At 46.4% G+C, this 17,930-nt stretch overlaps 1 protein-coding gene across 1 annotated transcript in view; it reads right to left on the bottom strand.

The window, feature by feature from the left end:
• KIAA1614 (KIAA1614 ortholog) overlaps positions 1 to 17,930 on the bottom strand; it is a 48,978-nt gene that overhangs the window by 16,440 nt on the left and 14,608 nt on the right. The window contains exon 4 of the mRNA XM_006876437.1: positions 7,913 to 8,056. Within this exon, the coding sequence (XP_006876499.1) occupies positions 7,913 to 8,056 (144 nt within the window). The remainder of the gene's footprint in view (positions 1 to 7,912; positions 8,057 to 17,930) is intronic.

Genomic DNA, 17,930 nt, shown 5'->3' with positions numbered 1-17,930 from the left:
TTAGCCAGGGATACAGTTTCCCAGTGCTCCAGAGTCACTGCAACCCCCAAAGACACCTAATTCGGTTTTTTGGGAGTCAGGCAGCAAACCTGGGCAGCTCACAAGCCCACCGGGGTGTTGAGGTGCAGCACTCAAAAATCAACACTGCCACGTCACACTGTTCCCCAAATCATGCCGCTCCAGAGTCCTTCAGTCCATCCCCAAAACCAAACAACAACTAAGCTGAACCAGTAAAAAGTGTTTGCCTTGAGTTCTAAGCTCTAAATTTTAACAATGAGCTATATGCTAACCTCAAGGCCAGTACTTTGAATCTAGCAGCAGCGACACAGGAGAAAGATGAGGCTTTCTGTTTCCAGAAAGATTTAAAGCCTCGGAAACCCTATATATGGTTGCATGAGTTGGAAGCAACTCTACCGCACATAGCAACAACAGCAATACATGGGATCAAAATGACAACAGCAGCTCTAAAGCCCAGCTAGGAACCATAGAGGGCAGTGAATTTATGTGAGTATTGGGGTGAAGCAACTCAGAAAAGAAGGGTGAGAATGGTTGGACACCTGGAAGAATGTATTCAGTACCACTGAACTTTACATACAGAAACAGTTGAACAGGTGTATGTTTTGCTGTGTACCTTCTCAACAACAACAAAATACATTTTTAAAGAAGAGTGCTTCAGCTAACATGGAGAGCCTGGGCTGGAACACAACACTAGGTGTTTACTAGATATTTATACTGCCCTGGGATGCAACAAGCAATGTGGACTTGCGCATCTGCTACTACACCTGACTCCAGGGTTTTCCCCAATAAACACTGTTTTTGGAGGAATTGTTTTTAAAAAGGACAATTGTTAAGCAGAATCTCTGGTGACACTGTAGGAGCAGAAAGATGGGCAGTTTAAACCCACCAATGACTCTGAGCAAGAAAGATGAAGCTTTCTGCTCCCATAAAAATTTGTGGCCTCACAAAGTGTTTGCACCAGGTTCATTATGATCAGGAATCAACACTGTGGCAGTGGTTTTTTGAGTTAGTATTCTTAAATAAATGAACGGTCTGCTTTGAGATTTAAACATATCTTGTGCTTAAAAAGGCAACGTGGTGGTATTGTAGGTTAAGCATTGAGCTATTAACTTCAAGGTTGGCAGTTCAAACCCACCAGCCACTCCTTGGGAGAAAGATGAGGCTATCGGCTCCCATTAAGATTTACAATCTCAAAAACCTTATGGAGCAGTTTTACACTGTCCTACAGGGTCACTGTGAGTTGGAATTGACTCAATGGCAGTGGCTTTTTGGCTTGTTTTGTGTCATTACGCTTAATGGGGCCACTCTGAAGAATGTTGAAGAATCAGTAATCCTGGGCTCTACAACTCACATTCAAACAGATCCAAATCCATTAGGTACCGTTAGCAGCCACAGTGCCTAGAGATCCGTGGAGAGGCTTGCATTTATTATTAGTTTTTAATCAGAAGAAAATAAACTTTTAGGTCAAAGAAAATGTTTTAATGTATGTTGTTAGGTGCTATTGAGTTGGTTCTGAGGGTTTCTGAGACTGTGAATCTTATGGGAGCAGCAAGTTTCATCTTTCTCTTACAGAGTGGCTGGTGGGTTTGAACTAGTGACCTTGTGGTTAGCAGTCCAGTGCTTATCCTACAGCGCCACACCAGGACTCCACTTTAATATATAGTATTAGCATGTTTTTGTTGTTAAGTGCCAGTGAGTCAGTTCTGACACACAGTAACCCTTCATAGGGTTTCCAGTGAGCAGCTGGTAAAGTTGAACCGCCAACCTTAAAACAAGTCACTGAAATGGATTTTTAAACAGTTTTTATGGAAAAAAGAGACTCATGAAGGCTAGGGTCCACAGAAGCCACAATGTGGCCCTGCATTCAGAGGCTCTGTGTTGAGAGATGTGAACTACAACAGCAGCAGCCCCATGGGTGAAGGTGAAGGGTTGCAGTGTCTCATGCTTTTATCAACATGTTTACGGTGGGAGGGCTCTCTATGACTGTGGTAGTGAGTTTCTGCTGTGAAGCACTGGAGTTCTGAGACCCTGCTCCTTAGAATCCATATGAAGATGCTGGGCACTTGTATCTGTGTTAGCCTCCTAGGGTCTGAGGAAACTTTTGTGGGACAATCACCATGCTGAAGGACCTTCCAAAATCTAGCCAGGTCATAGCATCAACTCACTTTAAAGAACAAGAGGACCCCAGTGAGCAGGGTCTGCCTTCACCACACCCTTCCCAGCCAGACCAACACCACACAGGAAATACTGCCTGGTGTTTCACTACGTCAGTTTAGACACAACAACCCCTACATAGGCCCCAGGAGGTGATGCCCTTCTCTGCTCACAGGATGTGGGTTGCACATGTTGGGGAGGAAAAAAAGAAAAGAGCCCAGCTTTAAGGGTGGGGCATTTCTAACCCAACAAGTGAATCTGGATCCATTAACCACCTCAGTGACCACAGCTTTTTTGACATACAATAATATGGTGAACTGAACCATCCCTAAAATTCACTTGAAAGGTAGAAACACAATTTTTATTCTAAACGGTGCAATGAAGGAGAGCTTAGTCGCAATACCATGTCTTCCATTCATTGACTCAGATCCAGAGGTGCCCACCAGCAGTGCTGGGAAAAATCCCTAAAGGATCTGGGAGACAGGTGCAGAGTGACCAGGCATCTACACAGCAAGCAGATGGCTTGCCTGCCAAGCTTATCAAGACCAGGCCACAGCAGATGCCTCAACAACACTGGGAAGGATTTGGGTCTGAGCTTAGACCCTCTGGTGCAGTCTTGGAATTGTATGGCCTCCATAGGGAGACCCTTTTCCAGAGTCCCACTGTGTACAAACAGGCAGTCCCAACTGCATAATTTGCATGAGATATGCATGCCCTATGGGGACTTAACACACCTGTTCTCTCACTGATACAGAACACTAGCTAGTACTAAGGTGACACCCACCTGGACATCACCCCTGAGTCTTGTGGCTGTGTTCTGCCGTCTTGGAACTAGGAGTACAAACCTAGGTATGCCTTAGTCCCCAAATGGCGAGAGCTTGTGCTTCTAGGCACTGTTCAATTTCTACTTTGATTTGCTTCCAGAAAATACAGCTACTGCTAAGCTACCTTCTTCCCTCCAGGAAAAGCCCTGTCTATTCAGACTTGCCCCAGCTACCTTGTCTAGGTTAGACAAGGCCTTCTGGAGATTACTCAGCTCACCCTCCTCTTCCATCATCTCTCACCAAGCTGCTCTGGGAAGGAGAGCTCCATCTGGACTGGGGGTGGGGCCTGCTGTACTGACTGAGGCCCAGGGCCTGTGTGGCTTCGCCGTGTTAACACAGTATGGCTCTCCAGGGTGATATGACAGAGCGTAACCTTTGGAAGCATCTGCAGCAAACCATCTGGCATTGATTTTTCAACTATACCCTCAGGATTCACCAGTGCTGCCAAGTCATAGTAATTCTTTTCTGGACACAGCAGCAGCTGCTGCTAAAGTGGGTCACCTTGCATTTCTACAACCAGAAGACAGCCTGGCAAAAGGGAACCCACTTTGAAGTACTGATTGGGGTCATTGTGGGCTGCTGAAGTGGTTTGTGGGAGAGGAAAGGGTCCAAGAATACATTTACACAATAGTCTCTTTTGCATAGATAGTCCTACTTCGAGGCTACCCAGCCCAACCAATGTACCTATACAAAACAGAAAAGGAAATCCCTAGGAACTATATGTATGTGGGGAGAACAGCCGCAATACTTTCAGATCCATTCCCAAATGAGTGCCTTCTATCCAGAGGGTGAGACAAGGCACAATGTAAGGAAACCAAAGTAAGGGGAGCCTACTGATAACACAAGGTCAGCAGTTCAAACCCCACCAGTCACTCTCGGAAACCCTACACAAGGTCACTCACTCAGAGTTGGAAACGACTCTATGGCACTTCACAACAATGGGGTCACTATGCGTGGGAACTGACTTAACAGCAGTGGGTTCCATTTTGATTTGGGCCCTCCCCCTCTCCTAAGGGATGCAGCCAAGCATCGTTTGCCTCTGCTCATGATAGAGTAATTTCCATAGTTCCTTAAAAGGTCAGCCTCTAATGAGCAGGCTCACCATCCATCCTCAAGGGCATGTGATCCAGTGAGAAATTTGGCAAGTCTATGGATGGTGGTTTCACCACAAGACTAATATAATTTGTATCATGAAATTGTATACCTGCAAAATATTGAACTGGCAAATGCTATGTTCTATAGGCACATATACGCTTCAGAGATAATTACAGCCTGGGTTTCTTGGCTTATTTACAAATGGAAGGTTTGTGATAACTCTGTCCAGCAAGTGTAGTGGCACCATGTCTCCAACAGCACTTCATGTCTGTGTCACATTTTGGTAAATCTCATATTTCAAGCTTTTTCATACTTAATAGATTACAATTTAGTACAAATATAACTTTTCTATGCACTGGGAAACCAAAAAATGCATATGACTTGCTTTATTGCAGGGATCTAGACCCAAACCTGCAATATCTCTGAGGTATGTCTGCACATATTTTTACAACAACAACAATAAAACAAAGAACATGTGGTCCAGTTCCACGAAGAATCCTCACTCCCTCTAGTGCCACACGGTGACGGAATCAGGCAAATGCAACGTGCCCACTGTGCCAGTGAAACCATAGACCTTGTAGGATGAAGAGATGCTCCTGGTTGTGCCTGGTGTGGTTTAGCATGGGCTGGCAGTCTCATCTCAAGCCAAGATACCAGACAAGACAGTGTCATAGAAAACTCCATGTGTGAGTGGAGCAGGATACATTACACAGGGCTGGCTCGATGAGGGAAATGGGGAGTGTCACCCCAAGGAGCAGTCACTTGTGTGATGTGTTGGTCTGCATATCTTTGAACTTGTTCCTTTTCCATCTCTTCATCCCTTATGAGCTCACACCATTGACTCCCATATCATCAAAAAGCAGCTCTGGCCTCTCTCTTCCTCTACAGATCCTTTATCCAACTGCTTATGAGCATCTCCAGTGGATGCTCTGTAGGGGACAGAAGCCATGTCCCCTCCAAGTCTGACCCTGCCCAGACAAATATCCAGGCACCAGTTCAGAACTCTGGGCTCTGTTCTGGATGTTTCCTCTTCCCATGACCTCTCACAGCCAGTAAATTAAATAATTACTAAGAAGAGCCACCTCTCATACATTGCTCACTATGTGCCAGATAAAGGAGCTCTGGTGGTACAGTGGGTTAAGTGCTGGGTTGCTAACTGAAAGACGGGTGGTTTGAGCCCACCAGTTCCTCTGCAGGGAGATAGATGAGGCAAAGTGCTTCTGTAAAAACTTACAGTCTTGGAGACCCTACGGAGCAGTAGTTCAGAGTCCTATAGGGCCACTAGGAATTGAAGTGGACTTGACGGCACTGGGTTTGGATATACTAGATAAAGAGCCCTTGTGACACCAATGATTAAGTGCAAAGTGGCAAACTGAAAGTTCAAATCCACTCAGTGGCTCTGGAGGAGACAGACCTGACAATCTGTTTCTGCAAAAGTTGTTGTTGTTGTTATTGTCAAGTGCCATCAAGTTGGTTCCGACTCACAGTGACCCTGGATAGGGTTTCCAAAAAGCAGGTGGTGGGTTTGAACTGCTGACCTTGTGGTTAGAAATCCAGTGATTATCCTATAGTGCCACACCAGGACTCCCAAGAAAATCCTATAGGGCAGTTCTACTCTGTAACATGTGGAGTGCAGAATAATGCACTGAACACCAGGTCAGTTAGAGTCACAAAGTTGGTAGTTCAAACCCACCAGATGCTCCTCAGAAACCCTATAGGGGGTAACTATGAGTCAGAACCAACTCGATAACACTTAACAACAACAACAATAATATGATAAATACTATTTAAAACACTTTGCATATGTTAACTCATGCAACCTTCACAACAATCCTTTAAAACAGTTATGACTGAGGGAACCTAGTGCTAGGGAGCATGGTGGAAGGCAGAATCTCCAATAGGTACTATTCAATCTGTCTGGGCGGAGCTGATGAAAGGAGATACAGATGGGTAACTCATGATACTGTAGTGAATAATGCTTATCAGGACGGACTATGAGGGTTGGAAATGCAAAGGTAGAAGTTTTGTAACAAAGAAGGGAGTGATTAATTCTCCAGGATAGGAGCGGAGACCTCTGGGACCATCAACGGAGAAGAGCTGAGAGCGGGACCCTACCCAGAGAAAGAGAGATGCCTGAGATGGAGGCAGAGATGATGACGAGGAGTGATGAAGCGACTGGGGACTTTGGACCCAGAGAGGGAAAGGGACTGTGGGCTGAAAACTGGGGGGAGGAGGGGGAAGTATAGGGAGCAGGTTTCTGGGATATACCCTTTGGGTGGTTGATGATGCATGGATGGGAATGGAACCATGGCAATGAGATGATATACGATGGAATGAATGTAAAACTAAAGTTGCCCCATGTAAACTATCATATAATTCACAATAAAACATTAAAAAAAACAAACCAGGTATGACTATAATTCCCATTTTGCAGATGAGGAACTGAGATAAAGAGACTTCCCCAAAGGCACACAACTAGTAAGTCGCAGAACCAGAATTCAAACTTGGATGGTCAAGTTCTCAAGTCTTCAGCACGTTGATGCTTCATTAAGTCTGGTTGCCTCTAACTCTTGGGAATCCCTTGTCTGTCCCTCCTCCCCTTATCCCCACCTGCAGGGTTCAGGCCTCATTACATCTAAACAGGACCATGCAGCAGGTTCTACATTGCTCAACATGTCCCAGCAGCCAGAATGGCTATACTGAAATGCAAATGTGACCATGCTATTCACCTGCGTAAAGTCCTTCAGTGGCTCTGGGTCTATTACAGGAGGAATTGACATTGCAGCCAGGCTCTCTAGCCTGACACGTCCAGACACTCCAGCCCCACAGACCTGAGTACCATGCTCCTGCTCACGATCCCAGGATGCTCCCCTGGCCCTCTCTCTGCCCAGTGGCTACCTGCATCTGCTTTAAGCCCAAACACAGAAGCCACCTCCCCTGGAAAGCCTCGCTTGTCTGCTCCAGGTTCCCGGCACATGTATCTCTGCTACAGGGTGTCGTTGCGATTGTGTGCAATCAACTCCAACTCAGAGATCCTATAGGACAGAGTACAACTGCCCCATAGGATTTCCAAGGCATGGTGGACTAAGTGTTAAGCTGCTAACCAAAAGGTCAGGGGTTTGAACCCACCAGCTGCTTCTCAAAGGAAAGTTGAGTCAGTCTGCTGAAAGACAGTTGTTGTTGTAAGTGCTGTTGAGTTGGTTCCAACTCATAGCGATCCTGTATAGGGTTTCTAAGGAACGGCTGGTGAGTTTGAACCACTGACCTTGTGGTCTAGTGCTTTATCCCACAGCGCTACACCAGGACAGCCTTGGAAACACCATAGGGCAGTTCTATCTGTCCCACAGTCTCCATAAGCTGCAGCTGACTCCACAGCAATGGGTTCTGGTCTTAGTTTTCATCTGTAGGGAGGAGACTGCTAGGTTTTTTCTCCCATGGAGCTGCTGGTGGGTTTGAAATGCCAGTCTTTTGGCTAGCAGTTGAGCACTTAACAGTTGTGCCACCAAGGGTCTTAGTACAGTGGAGTCAGCACAGTTGTCTTGAACTGTTGGCCTGTCTTGTTTCCTGGAGATTAAGATCTTCATCCTTCAGGAAGCTTGGACTGTGTTCCGTTCACCTTTGTGTCCTGAGTCTAGCTCAGTGTCTGCTTCTCAGTAGGCCCTCAGTAAAAGTGTGTTCAGGCTAAATGAATTAAACAGAGGCCTGACATGGAAAAAACAAAACAAAATATCCCACCTGAAAAAGGGAGGAAGAGCCCACACCTTCTCCTCTGACCCTGGCTCCCCTAACCTCTGAGGCTGGCCTTGCTTGGCCCCACTCACCGGCTGCCCGGGGCAATGGTGGGCATGATGTCGTGACTGGCCCGGAGGGGTCGGGTCCTGGCCTTCATCCGGGCATGATGCAGCAGATGCTTGGCTTCCGCATGCCTGGGACTCAGCACAGGCCCTGGCTTGCCACCAAAGGTTCTGCAGGGTGGTGTATGCAAGCCAGAGCGGGAGGGGAGGGATTAGAAGAAAATAACATGGATTAGAAGGGCTTTATTGGGGTTGAGCCCTGGCTCTGCCAGGAAAAAGCCCAGCATGTGCAGCCTTGCTCCTTCAGAGCCCACACAGGCTGCACTGACCAAGCCCAGCCTGGAAATGCCCCAGAGGCTCTGGGCAGGGGTGGGGATACCACCAAGCCCTGAAGATCTGCTCTGGGCTGGAGTCAGCGACCTCAGAGGATCTAGTGTCTCTGGATTATTGTTCCTTCCCCAGGCAGACAGTGGAAGTTCTCTGGGAGGAGCGGACCTGGAGTGGCTGGCCTTCACACACACCAGCTCTTTCCTATGGTCTCTCTACACCCACCCAAACACACGTGTGCACCACCCTGAGCTTCTACCGCACACACAGGAACCAGGGCTCTGCCCATCCACAAGTCTGGTCCTTTGAGGGAAATACATTTTTATAAATCCGAGTGTCTTCTGCCTCAGTCCCAATCCAAGCCTGCCAGGCATGAGCACAGGGCTCACAGGCTTGGTGGTGGTGGCGGTTATGTGCCATGGAGTCGGTTTGGAGCTGAGAAATTAAGCTGGATCCAGACCAACTCAACAAATGGCGCAATTTTCCTAATAATAAGGGTCCTGGGCCAGCCTGCCCACCCCACCAGATGTGTGGCCTCCCCTGGCAGGTCTGGAGCTACTGAAAGCAACAGCAGCCCTGTTCCACGCTGCCTCTCAGACAGTGACATATAGGCAGCGTGGTCATAGCAGCCTCAGCCTCCCACTAACAGGACGTTCTTCTCCCAGGAGCTCCGCCTCCCCAGCCAGACTGCTGAGGGCAGGTGCTCTCTCCACTTGACAGATGAGAGTGTTCCAGAGCAGGGAGGAATGTTTGGGTTCATTGGGCTCAAGGTTGAACATCAACTGAGGTAGCATGCAGCAGATGACAGCCAGCAGCTATGTCACCTCTGCATGGTTCCCACTCTGTCCCCTGGGTCCCAGGGCAGGCCAATGACATTTGTGGCTGGGGTCAGAGATGCTCTTTTTTGTGATTTCAGCAGCCCCAGGGGTTGCCCCAACCAGGACAAATGGCCCCTAGCCTCACTGTCACACATGCTGAAATTTCTTCACCAGAGAGCGTCCACAGAAAGAACTCTGTGTTTGTAGGGGCTGAACTCTGTGTTTGTAGGGGCTGAGCCTGGCCTAGATCTCAGACCCGAGGCTACCCAGCCCCATGGCTTATTAATGTCATACGACACTCAGAAAAAAGCAGCAGGAACCAGTAGCTTCCCGGATGCCACTGATGTGAACAGAAAATGTCACAACGCTGAGGCCTCCAGGAAGGCCTCTTTGGCCAAGCCTGGGCAGACCATAATTGTGTGTGTGCGTGTGCTCGTTATTTGCACCAAACTCTGCTTTGAGATCAGAGGTTAAAAAAAAAAAAAAAAGAGCTGCTAAAATAAAGGCACCATCTGTGCTTATGAACCCCGGCAGGGCCCAGGCATGGCTTTGGAACAAGGAGAGCTTTACTGCAGTGATGTGAACCTGAGTCCCCAGGCCTGCTGCCCTGTGAAGCCTCCTTTAGCAGCTGAAGCTTTCCTTTGCACTGCTTCCTGAGCAGGCAGCTCCTGAGAGCAGCTGTGCTCCCCGGGGCTCCAGCTCCACAGCAGAGATAATGAGGTTACCAGCCTGGAGAGCCGCCCCTGCAGCCGTGGGCCTCTGGCTGGCAGCCCTCTCATGCCAAGTCTTCCGGTGACAGCTGTGGCTCCCTGGCTGTCAGAGGGCATTTGTCACAAGACCTGGTGGGCAGGCAGGAGGGCCCCCAGGCAGCTGGCCAGATGCTGCCAAGATTGGCCTTGCTCCCTTGGTTTTTAAGCCTTTTCTAACTTAGCTGTTTCCTTTCTGCTCTCTACACTCAGGGCTGTTAATATACGTATGCTGTTGTTGATTAGTGCCATCAAGTTGGTTCCAATTCACAGGGACCCTGCATAGGGTTTCCAAGGAGTGGCTGTTAGATCTGAACCGCTGACCTTGCAGTTTAAACCAGCTTTTGGGCCCAGTGTTTATTATTTTTTCCCCATCAGCTGCCGGCTCTGGTTCCTGGCAGACAAAGCTGGTTTGTCTGCTGATTAGGAAACCAGGGCCCTTTAGGAGCTTGGAGGCATCACCAAGTACCACACTGAGTGAGGATGAGCATGACACCGTCACAGATCACAGCCGAGCTCAGCAGAGCAGGCAACTTCTGGAGAGGGCAGCTGGCCTTTCTCCCGAGGGGCAGGGAGCGAACAGGTACAGTGTGGGATGCTGCCTGTCCCAGACTAACTGCCCACCTCCTTGTTCACAATACCACCTTGGTCTGAGGAAACCACCCAACGAGTACTCAGATCCTCCAGGCAAAGACAGACTCCTATTTTCCCACCTGACAGTTTCCAGGTAAGTGGACCAGGATGGGTCTTACTCAGAAGAACCACCATTGCTCTCCTGACCAGGGAGGTCAAGGGGACAGCATGGCCTCTCTCTGCAGCTATCATAATCCTGAATTAGAATAGTATTGCCAGCAAACCTGGGTTTAACCCTTTCATCTCAGGTGAAGGAGTCAGGGGAGCATTTTGGAATAAAGCGATGTACCATTTCCCACACCCTTAGATACAAGCAGGCAGGGGAAAAGATGTTGTTAAGTACCGGAGAGTTGGTTCAGACTCATAGTGACTCTGTATAGGGTTTCCAAGAAGTGGTTGGTGGGTTTGAAAAGCCAACCTTGCCGTTAGCAATCCAGCAGCGCACAAGAGTACACTGAGAAGAAGCTCTGGTGCCACATCCATTAAGTTCTTAACTGCTAACCAAAGGGTTGGTGGGTCAAAACCATCCAAAAGAACCACGGGAAAAAGACATGCTCCTGTAAAGACTGCTGTTGTGGTGTGCCATGGAGTCATTTCCGACTCATAGTCACCCTGCATAGGGTTTCTGAGGCTATAAATCTCCACAGAAGCAGAAGGCTTCATCTTTCTCCCTCGGAGCGACTGGTGGATTTGAACCGCTGACCCTGTGGTTAACAGCCCAATACCCAACCCATTCTTACCACTAGGACTCCCACAAAGTTTATAGCCTAGAAAACCCTATTGGGCCACTCCACTCGGTCACATAGAATAGCTATGAGTTGAAATCAACTTGAACCCCCTTGGCTTAACATTTGTTCCATTTTTATTCATCATAGAGCTTTTTGATGACCGAGGATAGTGCATTTCTAACACTATGCACAGTTTCCCTAGTGTGAGCATGAAGAAAAGATATGCCTGAATTGATTCAGAACTGCATGTCCCAGGAGGGCAAGAACTTGTCATAGATTCACTATTATGCTTGGATGCCTAAGAGCCTTACACCAAGGAATCCAGAGCACTGACAAGGCAAGCCAGTGTATGGGCTAAAAGCATGATTTGAAAGCTGGTTCTAATCCCTGAATATTCACTTACTAGCTGTGTCATCCTAGACAGGCTACTTAGGGGCTACGCCTTAGTCTTTGCATCTGCTTAAATAAGGACTCAATTGTCCTTCAGATACATGAGATTGATACTCTGGAAGTGTTTCACATGGAGCTGGCCATTTGGTGGTGGTAGCTATGTGCTGTGGAGTCAGTTCTGACTCATAGTGACCCTGTACTGGGTTTCCGAGGCTGTAAATCTTTAGGGGAGCAGAAAACCTCATCTTCCTCCTGAGGAACAGCTGATGGTTTCGAACTGTTGACCTTAAGGTTTGCAGCCCGATTCTTAACCACTATGCTACCAGAGTGTCAGCATTCATTATTACTATTATCACTATGAGTTTTTATATTATTTTTATCACTAGAATTTGTTAGCCCCCTTACAAAAGGAAGGATGGACTCCTTGAACATTAACTGAAATCACCTGGTAGGATCACCATATGGTCCGCCAGGGGGACCAAATCCAAATGCCATCAAGTTGATTCAGACACATGGCAACCCATGCATGTCAGAGAAGAACTGTGCTCCACAAGGTTTTCAACAGTTGTGTTTCAGAAACAGATTGACAGGTTTTTCTTCTGAGGCACCTCCGGGTGGACTTGAACCTCTAACTTTATAAGGTTACCCATGTGCACCACACTGGGACTCCCAGTAAATGGAAGCTGTGCCTAATTATCATAGTTGGTGCCTGGAAGTGAAAAGCCATCTTGTAGCTAGAGAGTGATGGGAGGCCTTGCTCTTGACTTTCAAACACAGAAAAGGCAATTTCCCTAAAATGCATCACCGTAGAACAGGTAGTTGGAGGAAAAGGCTGTTTGGTAGCAGGAAGCTGATGCCAAGACACTACACAGGCCCTCTTCTCAGCAGGGTTTCCTCTACCTCATTAGCACCCTTAGAGAGGATCTGGGCAAGGTGCACAGAGCTTTCCTAAGACAATGCCCTCTTCATGGAGACTAGAGAAGCTGGGTCCCTACTTCATAAAGAGGACTAACAAATTCTCCATTGAGTCCCCATGGGCTGCCCATTTGGTAAGCACTCACTATCCTTAGCCTGAGGAACACAGGTGATCACAGTGAAGGCACCCCCAAATGGTAGGGCATTGGCCTATTTAACTCGGGGAGGAGGCAGGAAGGGAGACTTCCATGTCTTGAATTTTAGCTCTGTTACCCACCCACTATGTGAATGGTTGTGGGCAAATGAGCTTTTTTGAGCCCCTTTGTTCATCACGATTGGGACCATATGAGATTTTGGTGTGAGCTATGTATGTGAGTGAGACAATGACATGGGATGAGACCATTCCAGGAGGGCTTACTTGGTGGTAGGGATTCAGTGTTGGCATTCTTCCTTCTCCACCAGATGAGTGGACTCAAACCTCCATCCTTTTGGACAGCAGTGGAGCATGTTGGCCATTTACACCACTCAGGATTCCTAGCAATCAGCACAGGGGCCTGAAGATTGGGACCCACCAAAGTCTGGTCTGCTGAAGCTGACTCCCTGATCCCCTCTTGATAACAAGTTCCTTCACTTCTGAAAGGGCTGTGTGCAGGGCCCTCAGCTTCTGTATCTATCAGTGGGCACGATTCCATCACCAGCAGGAGGGGAAAATACCTAGGAAATCCTTGCAGGAGAAAAATGCAGCAGTCTTCTCCCATAAACATTTATAGCCTTGGAAACACAATGGGGCAGTTCTACTCTCTCTTACAGGGTCACTATGAATTGGAAATGACTTGACTACCATGGGTTTAGGGAATCCTTAGAGCATCCTTCACCACAATAGCACGACTATAACAAAACTCCAGAGATCATCTCCTTATTTTTCTTGCAGCGGACTAATTATCAAAGCCCCTGCAGACATGCTTCAGGATCCAGGGGCCCCCAAGTTCATACAGGAAGCCCGGACTTGAACAGAGCCAGCTTGGGTCCTACAGCACTACCTCTCACACAGCGCTGTTCTGGGTCTGGGTGGGACTTCCCTGGCACACACCGGGGTACACATAGAGTACTTGCAGCACATCTCCTTCCTTTTGGAGCAGCGCCTGGTGTGAGAATTGTATTGCCTGCTGCTACTCCGTTGGTTTCACATTCTTTTAGTAAATGCTGGGATTCCACGGCCATTTGTGATCCTGACATGCTCTCTTGGAGCCTTGAGGGAGGAAAGAGACTGAGCTGGGTGGGCATGGCCATTTTACAGAGAAGTCAAATCCACAGTCCTGGTTTTGACTCTTTTGCTATTGGATAAGTACTGGACTGCTAACCAAAATTTCACTCCATGGGAGAAATATGAGGGTTCCTGCCCCTGTAAAGATGTGCAGCCTTGGAAACCCTATACAGGGTCGCTGTGAGTTGGAATGGACTTGATGGCAGTGGATTTTTTGGTTTTGATAAGGAGTGAGTGGGATGCATCTCTGAACATGGTACCCACTTCCTTATTGCCCTCCAAAAAGCCCAGTTTCCAGACACGGCTCATGAACAAAGTCTACGACAGCACTGTAGAACAAAGTCTACAATCAGCAGTGTTAATTCAAGCACTATTGATGGAACTAAACTCAAAAAAAGATAGGTTGAAGTCCTAACTCCTATAACTACGAATGTGACCTTGTTTGAAAATAGTCGTAGAAGATGATCTCGGTTTACATGACATTATATTGGAGTAGGGTGGGCCCTAATTCCATTTTAGGAATGTTTTATAAAAAGAGAAGAGGCATGGAGAAGACAGACATGTACAACATGGAAAGACAGCATGTGATGCCAATGGAGCTGTCAGTCGAGAAGCACAAATGAATGACCAGAAGATCACTGAGAGGCATGGAACCCCCATAAGGAACTGACATGGCCAACACCCTGATTTGGACTTCTGGTCTCTAGAACTGTGAGACAGTTCTGTTGTTTAAAGCCACCTACATTGTGGCATTTTGTTCAGTCATCCTAGGAAATGAATGCAAGCACTCCAGTTGCCCTTTCTGAGTACTTAACATCCACTTTAATCTTCTCCCCTCAAATCAGAAAACCCTGTTTCTTGAATCCATCTCAAAAGTGACTGAGGAGGAACAAGCAAGATGGCAGACTGGGTGGAAGTGCAGTAAGGAGCTCCATCAGCAACAACACAGAATACCAGACGTAGCAGGCTCAGGGGATGGTGCCAGAACTCTGAACCACATATAAAAGAATATTTAGAAGCTTGGAAGGCTACAGCTAGGATAATTTATAGCAGAAGCAAGAAATGCATTGCTTTCTAATTCAAGATGCTCAGCTGCTCTGATAGCCTCCAGCTTGGGCGAGATCAAGTGGGGGAAGGATCAGAGTAGCCACGGACGCCTGACAGAACCGTGGAGATAAAGGTGTGGACATTCTTTTCTTTTGGTATCTGTTCATTGGTCCCTTGCTGTCTGTGCACCTCCATTCTGGTGACTATAAGGGTGCCTGAGCTAGTGGACACCCCAGCCCCACCCTCGGAGTGCACAGATAACCTTGAAATTTAAAGAGACAGATTCCACTTAAAACCAAACGGCAACATCTGGCCCTGAACTGTTTATAACTAGAAAAAAGGCCTGAACATGGATTGTGGAGTGGTACAGGCAGACAAAATAAGAAAATAGGCCAAAAATTAAATCCTAAGTTATATCAAAACAACCAATAGTGGCATCTTGAAATTTCTCCAGAAGAAGAGTGAAAAGAGAAGCCCATTTCCTGATCACATCTACCTGGAGGCAATCAGAAAGCATAAATAATACCAAAATACACACCCACCTAAGTATTAAGGCCACAGATAACCCTGAATATGCCCTCAAAACAGAAGCAGATGACCATATCTGCACATGTGCAGAAACGAGATAAAGTGACTGAGGCAAATGAGCTGGAAGTAGACCTACACTTCATACTGGAATTTGGCAGGCTTTGGAAATGCCTGAGAAGGAATTCAGAAAAATGATTATAAAATGTATCAAAACACTATATAATGGAGTTGAGAAAAATAAAGAAGAAGTCAGGAAAGTGCTACAGGAACAAGCAAATAAGATAGATACAGCATTGGAAACAATTCAAAACCTACAGAAAGAGGTCCAAATGATTAATAGTAGAATATCAGAAAGGGACAATACACTGAAAGGGCAAAGGAGTAGAACTGAAGAGACAGTAGCCAGAACTAGTGAGCTAGAAGATAGATAGAGCTCTCAACACTACTAAGATAGAAGAGCAAACACAAAAAAGGATAAACAAATCTGAAGAAGGCCTAAGATTCATGTTGGAAAACATGAAGAGGAATAACTTAAGAATTACTGGCATTCTAGAACAGGAACAATCACACAACTCCACAGAGGAGATAGTTGAAGAGCTTCTGGAAGAAAATTTTCCTAACATCCTGAAAAGTAAAAAGATAAGCATACAAGAAGCTCAACAAACCCCAGGATGGATAGACCCTAAAAGACAATCACCAAGACATATAATAGTCAAGCTCTCCAAAATCAAAGGTAAGGACAAGATCCTAAAGCAGCTAGCGAAAAGAGAAGTGTAATATACAAAGGCAAGCAGATCAGATTAAGCTCAGAATTCTCAACAGAAACCATGCAGTCAAGAAGGCAATGGGGAGACATATACAAAACACTGAACGAAAAACACTGCCACCCAAAAATCCTCTACCCAGCAAAGCTTTCAATCAAATATGATGGTGTAATCAAAACATTCCAGGATAAACAGAAGCTAAGGGATTTTGCCAAAGTCAACCCTGCTATGAAAAACATCCTAAAGGAAGTTCTCTAACTAAGACCCAACAACAGACAACAACTAGAGAATGACGTACATGGCAGCATCACCCTGAACTCAATTGACAAGTGGAAGAGTCAAGAACAGAATAAAATTATAAGAACAGAGGATCTGGGAGGTCAGTCTACGGTCAGAACAATTACAAAGTGAAAGAAGGTACACAGAGGAACAGAGATCCAGGTGGTGGGAAGGTCAGTTAGATTACAGGATAAAATAGACTGTCTTAAATGGACTAATGAAATACAAGGTAAACACAATGGGGTTGGAGTGGGGGGTTTAGTTTGGGTGTTGGGGAGGGCAATACAAGAAGTGGGGAGGAGGCTGAAGAACAAGATAGATAGGGGAACATTGAGACAGGTTTGCATGACCTAGTGGGGCAGAGGTAAATAGTGATGCATGCTCAACCTTGGAACAACAGGGCTCTGGGATACAGGGATCTAGGCATAGCTTGAAGAGGGTAAATAATACTAAGATCCTTGACTGCTTTATGAATATTAGTTTCCCTTGCTTACTATTGTAAAATAGACACTTGAGTGGGATAGAAAGGAATGTTGGGAAACAAGATTAGAGAAAACTTGTAAGACAGTCTTCAGTCTATAATTGATAGAATACCTAAAAGGGGTTCTAGAACTTGCCCAGTGAAATAGGCCTCGTGCAAAGCCTTTACAGAGTATAGGAACTCAGGTGGCCACAGAGGCTAGAGCTGAGAGTGAAGCATCCAGCTGATAGGAAGTGAGGGGAGATGCACAAGAACATCCAAACTTACATACAGTACCCTTTTGCAACTAGCCTCGATGGCTCAATAATCAGAACTCAACTAGAGGAAGATTGCAAAAAAAAAGAATTTTTTTTTTTTTTGGATAAAGGAAGCAAGGGCCAATTGCTTCTATTTGATGAACCTGACCTATGCTCAGAGTGGTAGTTACTCTAAATACCAACGGAGAGGGAAGGAGTCTTCAACTCAAGCATCGATGCTATCCCCTCTGTACACAGTGTAGATAGAGACAGGCAACTTAGACATTGGCTATCTAAAATGAGGAGGCAATAAAGGCACAAAGTGACTGGCTTACAAGGTTTCAAGAGGGAGTTTAGTTTAAGAGTATGGGGAAAAAGAGAGAGTCCCCACTGATTAGCTGTCATCTTGTCTAGATGGGTCTGGTGAAAAGAAATGGGGATAAGATTCGTAAGATTCAATAGTGAATAACTGTTATCATGACTAATTGTGACTGTCACAATTGTAAAGGTAGATGTTTTGTAATAAAAAAAAGGGGAGTGGTTAGTCTTACAGTCCAGAAGCAGAGGACCCTAGGACCATCAAGAGAGAAGTGCACAAGCAGAATGCGGGACCTTATCTAGAGAAGCAGCAGCGCCAGAGATGGAGGCAGAGATGGGGGCATGGAGAGGGGGAGCAGTTGAGGACTTTAAGATTCATCAGAAGAAATGGACTAAGAGCTGGTGTCCAGGAGGCAGACTTGCAGAATGTGCCCTTTGGAGATGTAAATTATTATATATGCCTGAGTGGGTTTTTTGTTTGTTTGTTTTTAAAAAGCTAAAGTGGATAGAGAGAAATACTGTTAACTGGTGGTACGTGGAGCGGATTATAATCATTGTAATGAAACAAGGT

Source organism: Chrysochloris asiatica, unplaced genomic scaffold, assembly GCF_000296735.1.
Source record: "Chrysochloris asiatica unplaced genomic scaffold, ChrAsi1.0 scaffold00379, whole genome shotgun sequence".
Taxonomy (NCBI): domain Eukaryota; kingdom Metazoa; phylum Chordata; class Mammalia; order Afrosoricida; family Chrysochloridae; genus Chrysochloris; species Chrysochloris asiatica.
Note: the sequence above shows the minus strand (reverse complement) of the source record. Positions and strands in the feature narration are given on the sequence as shown.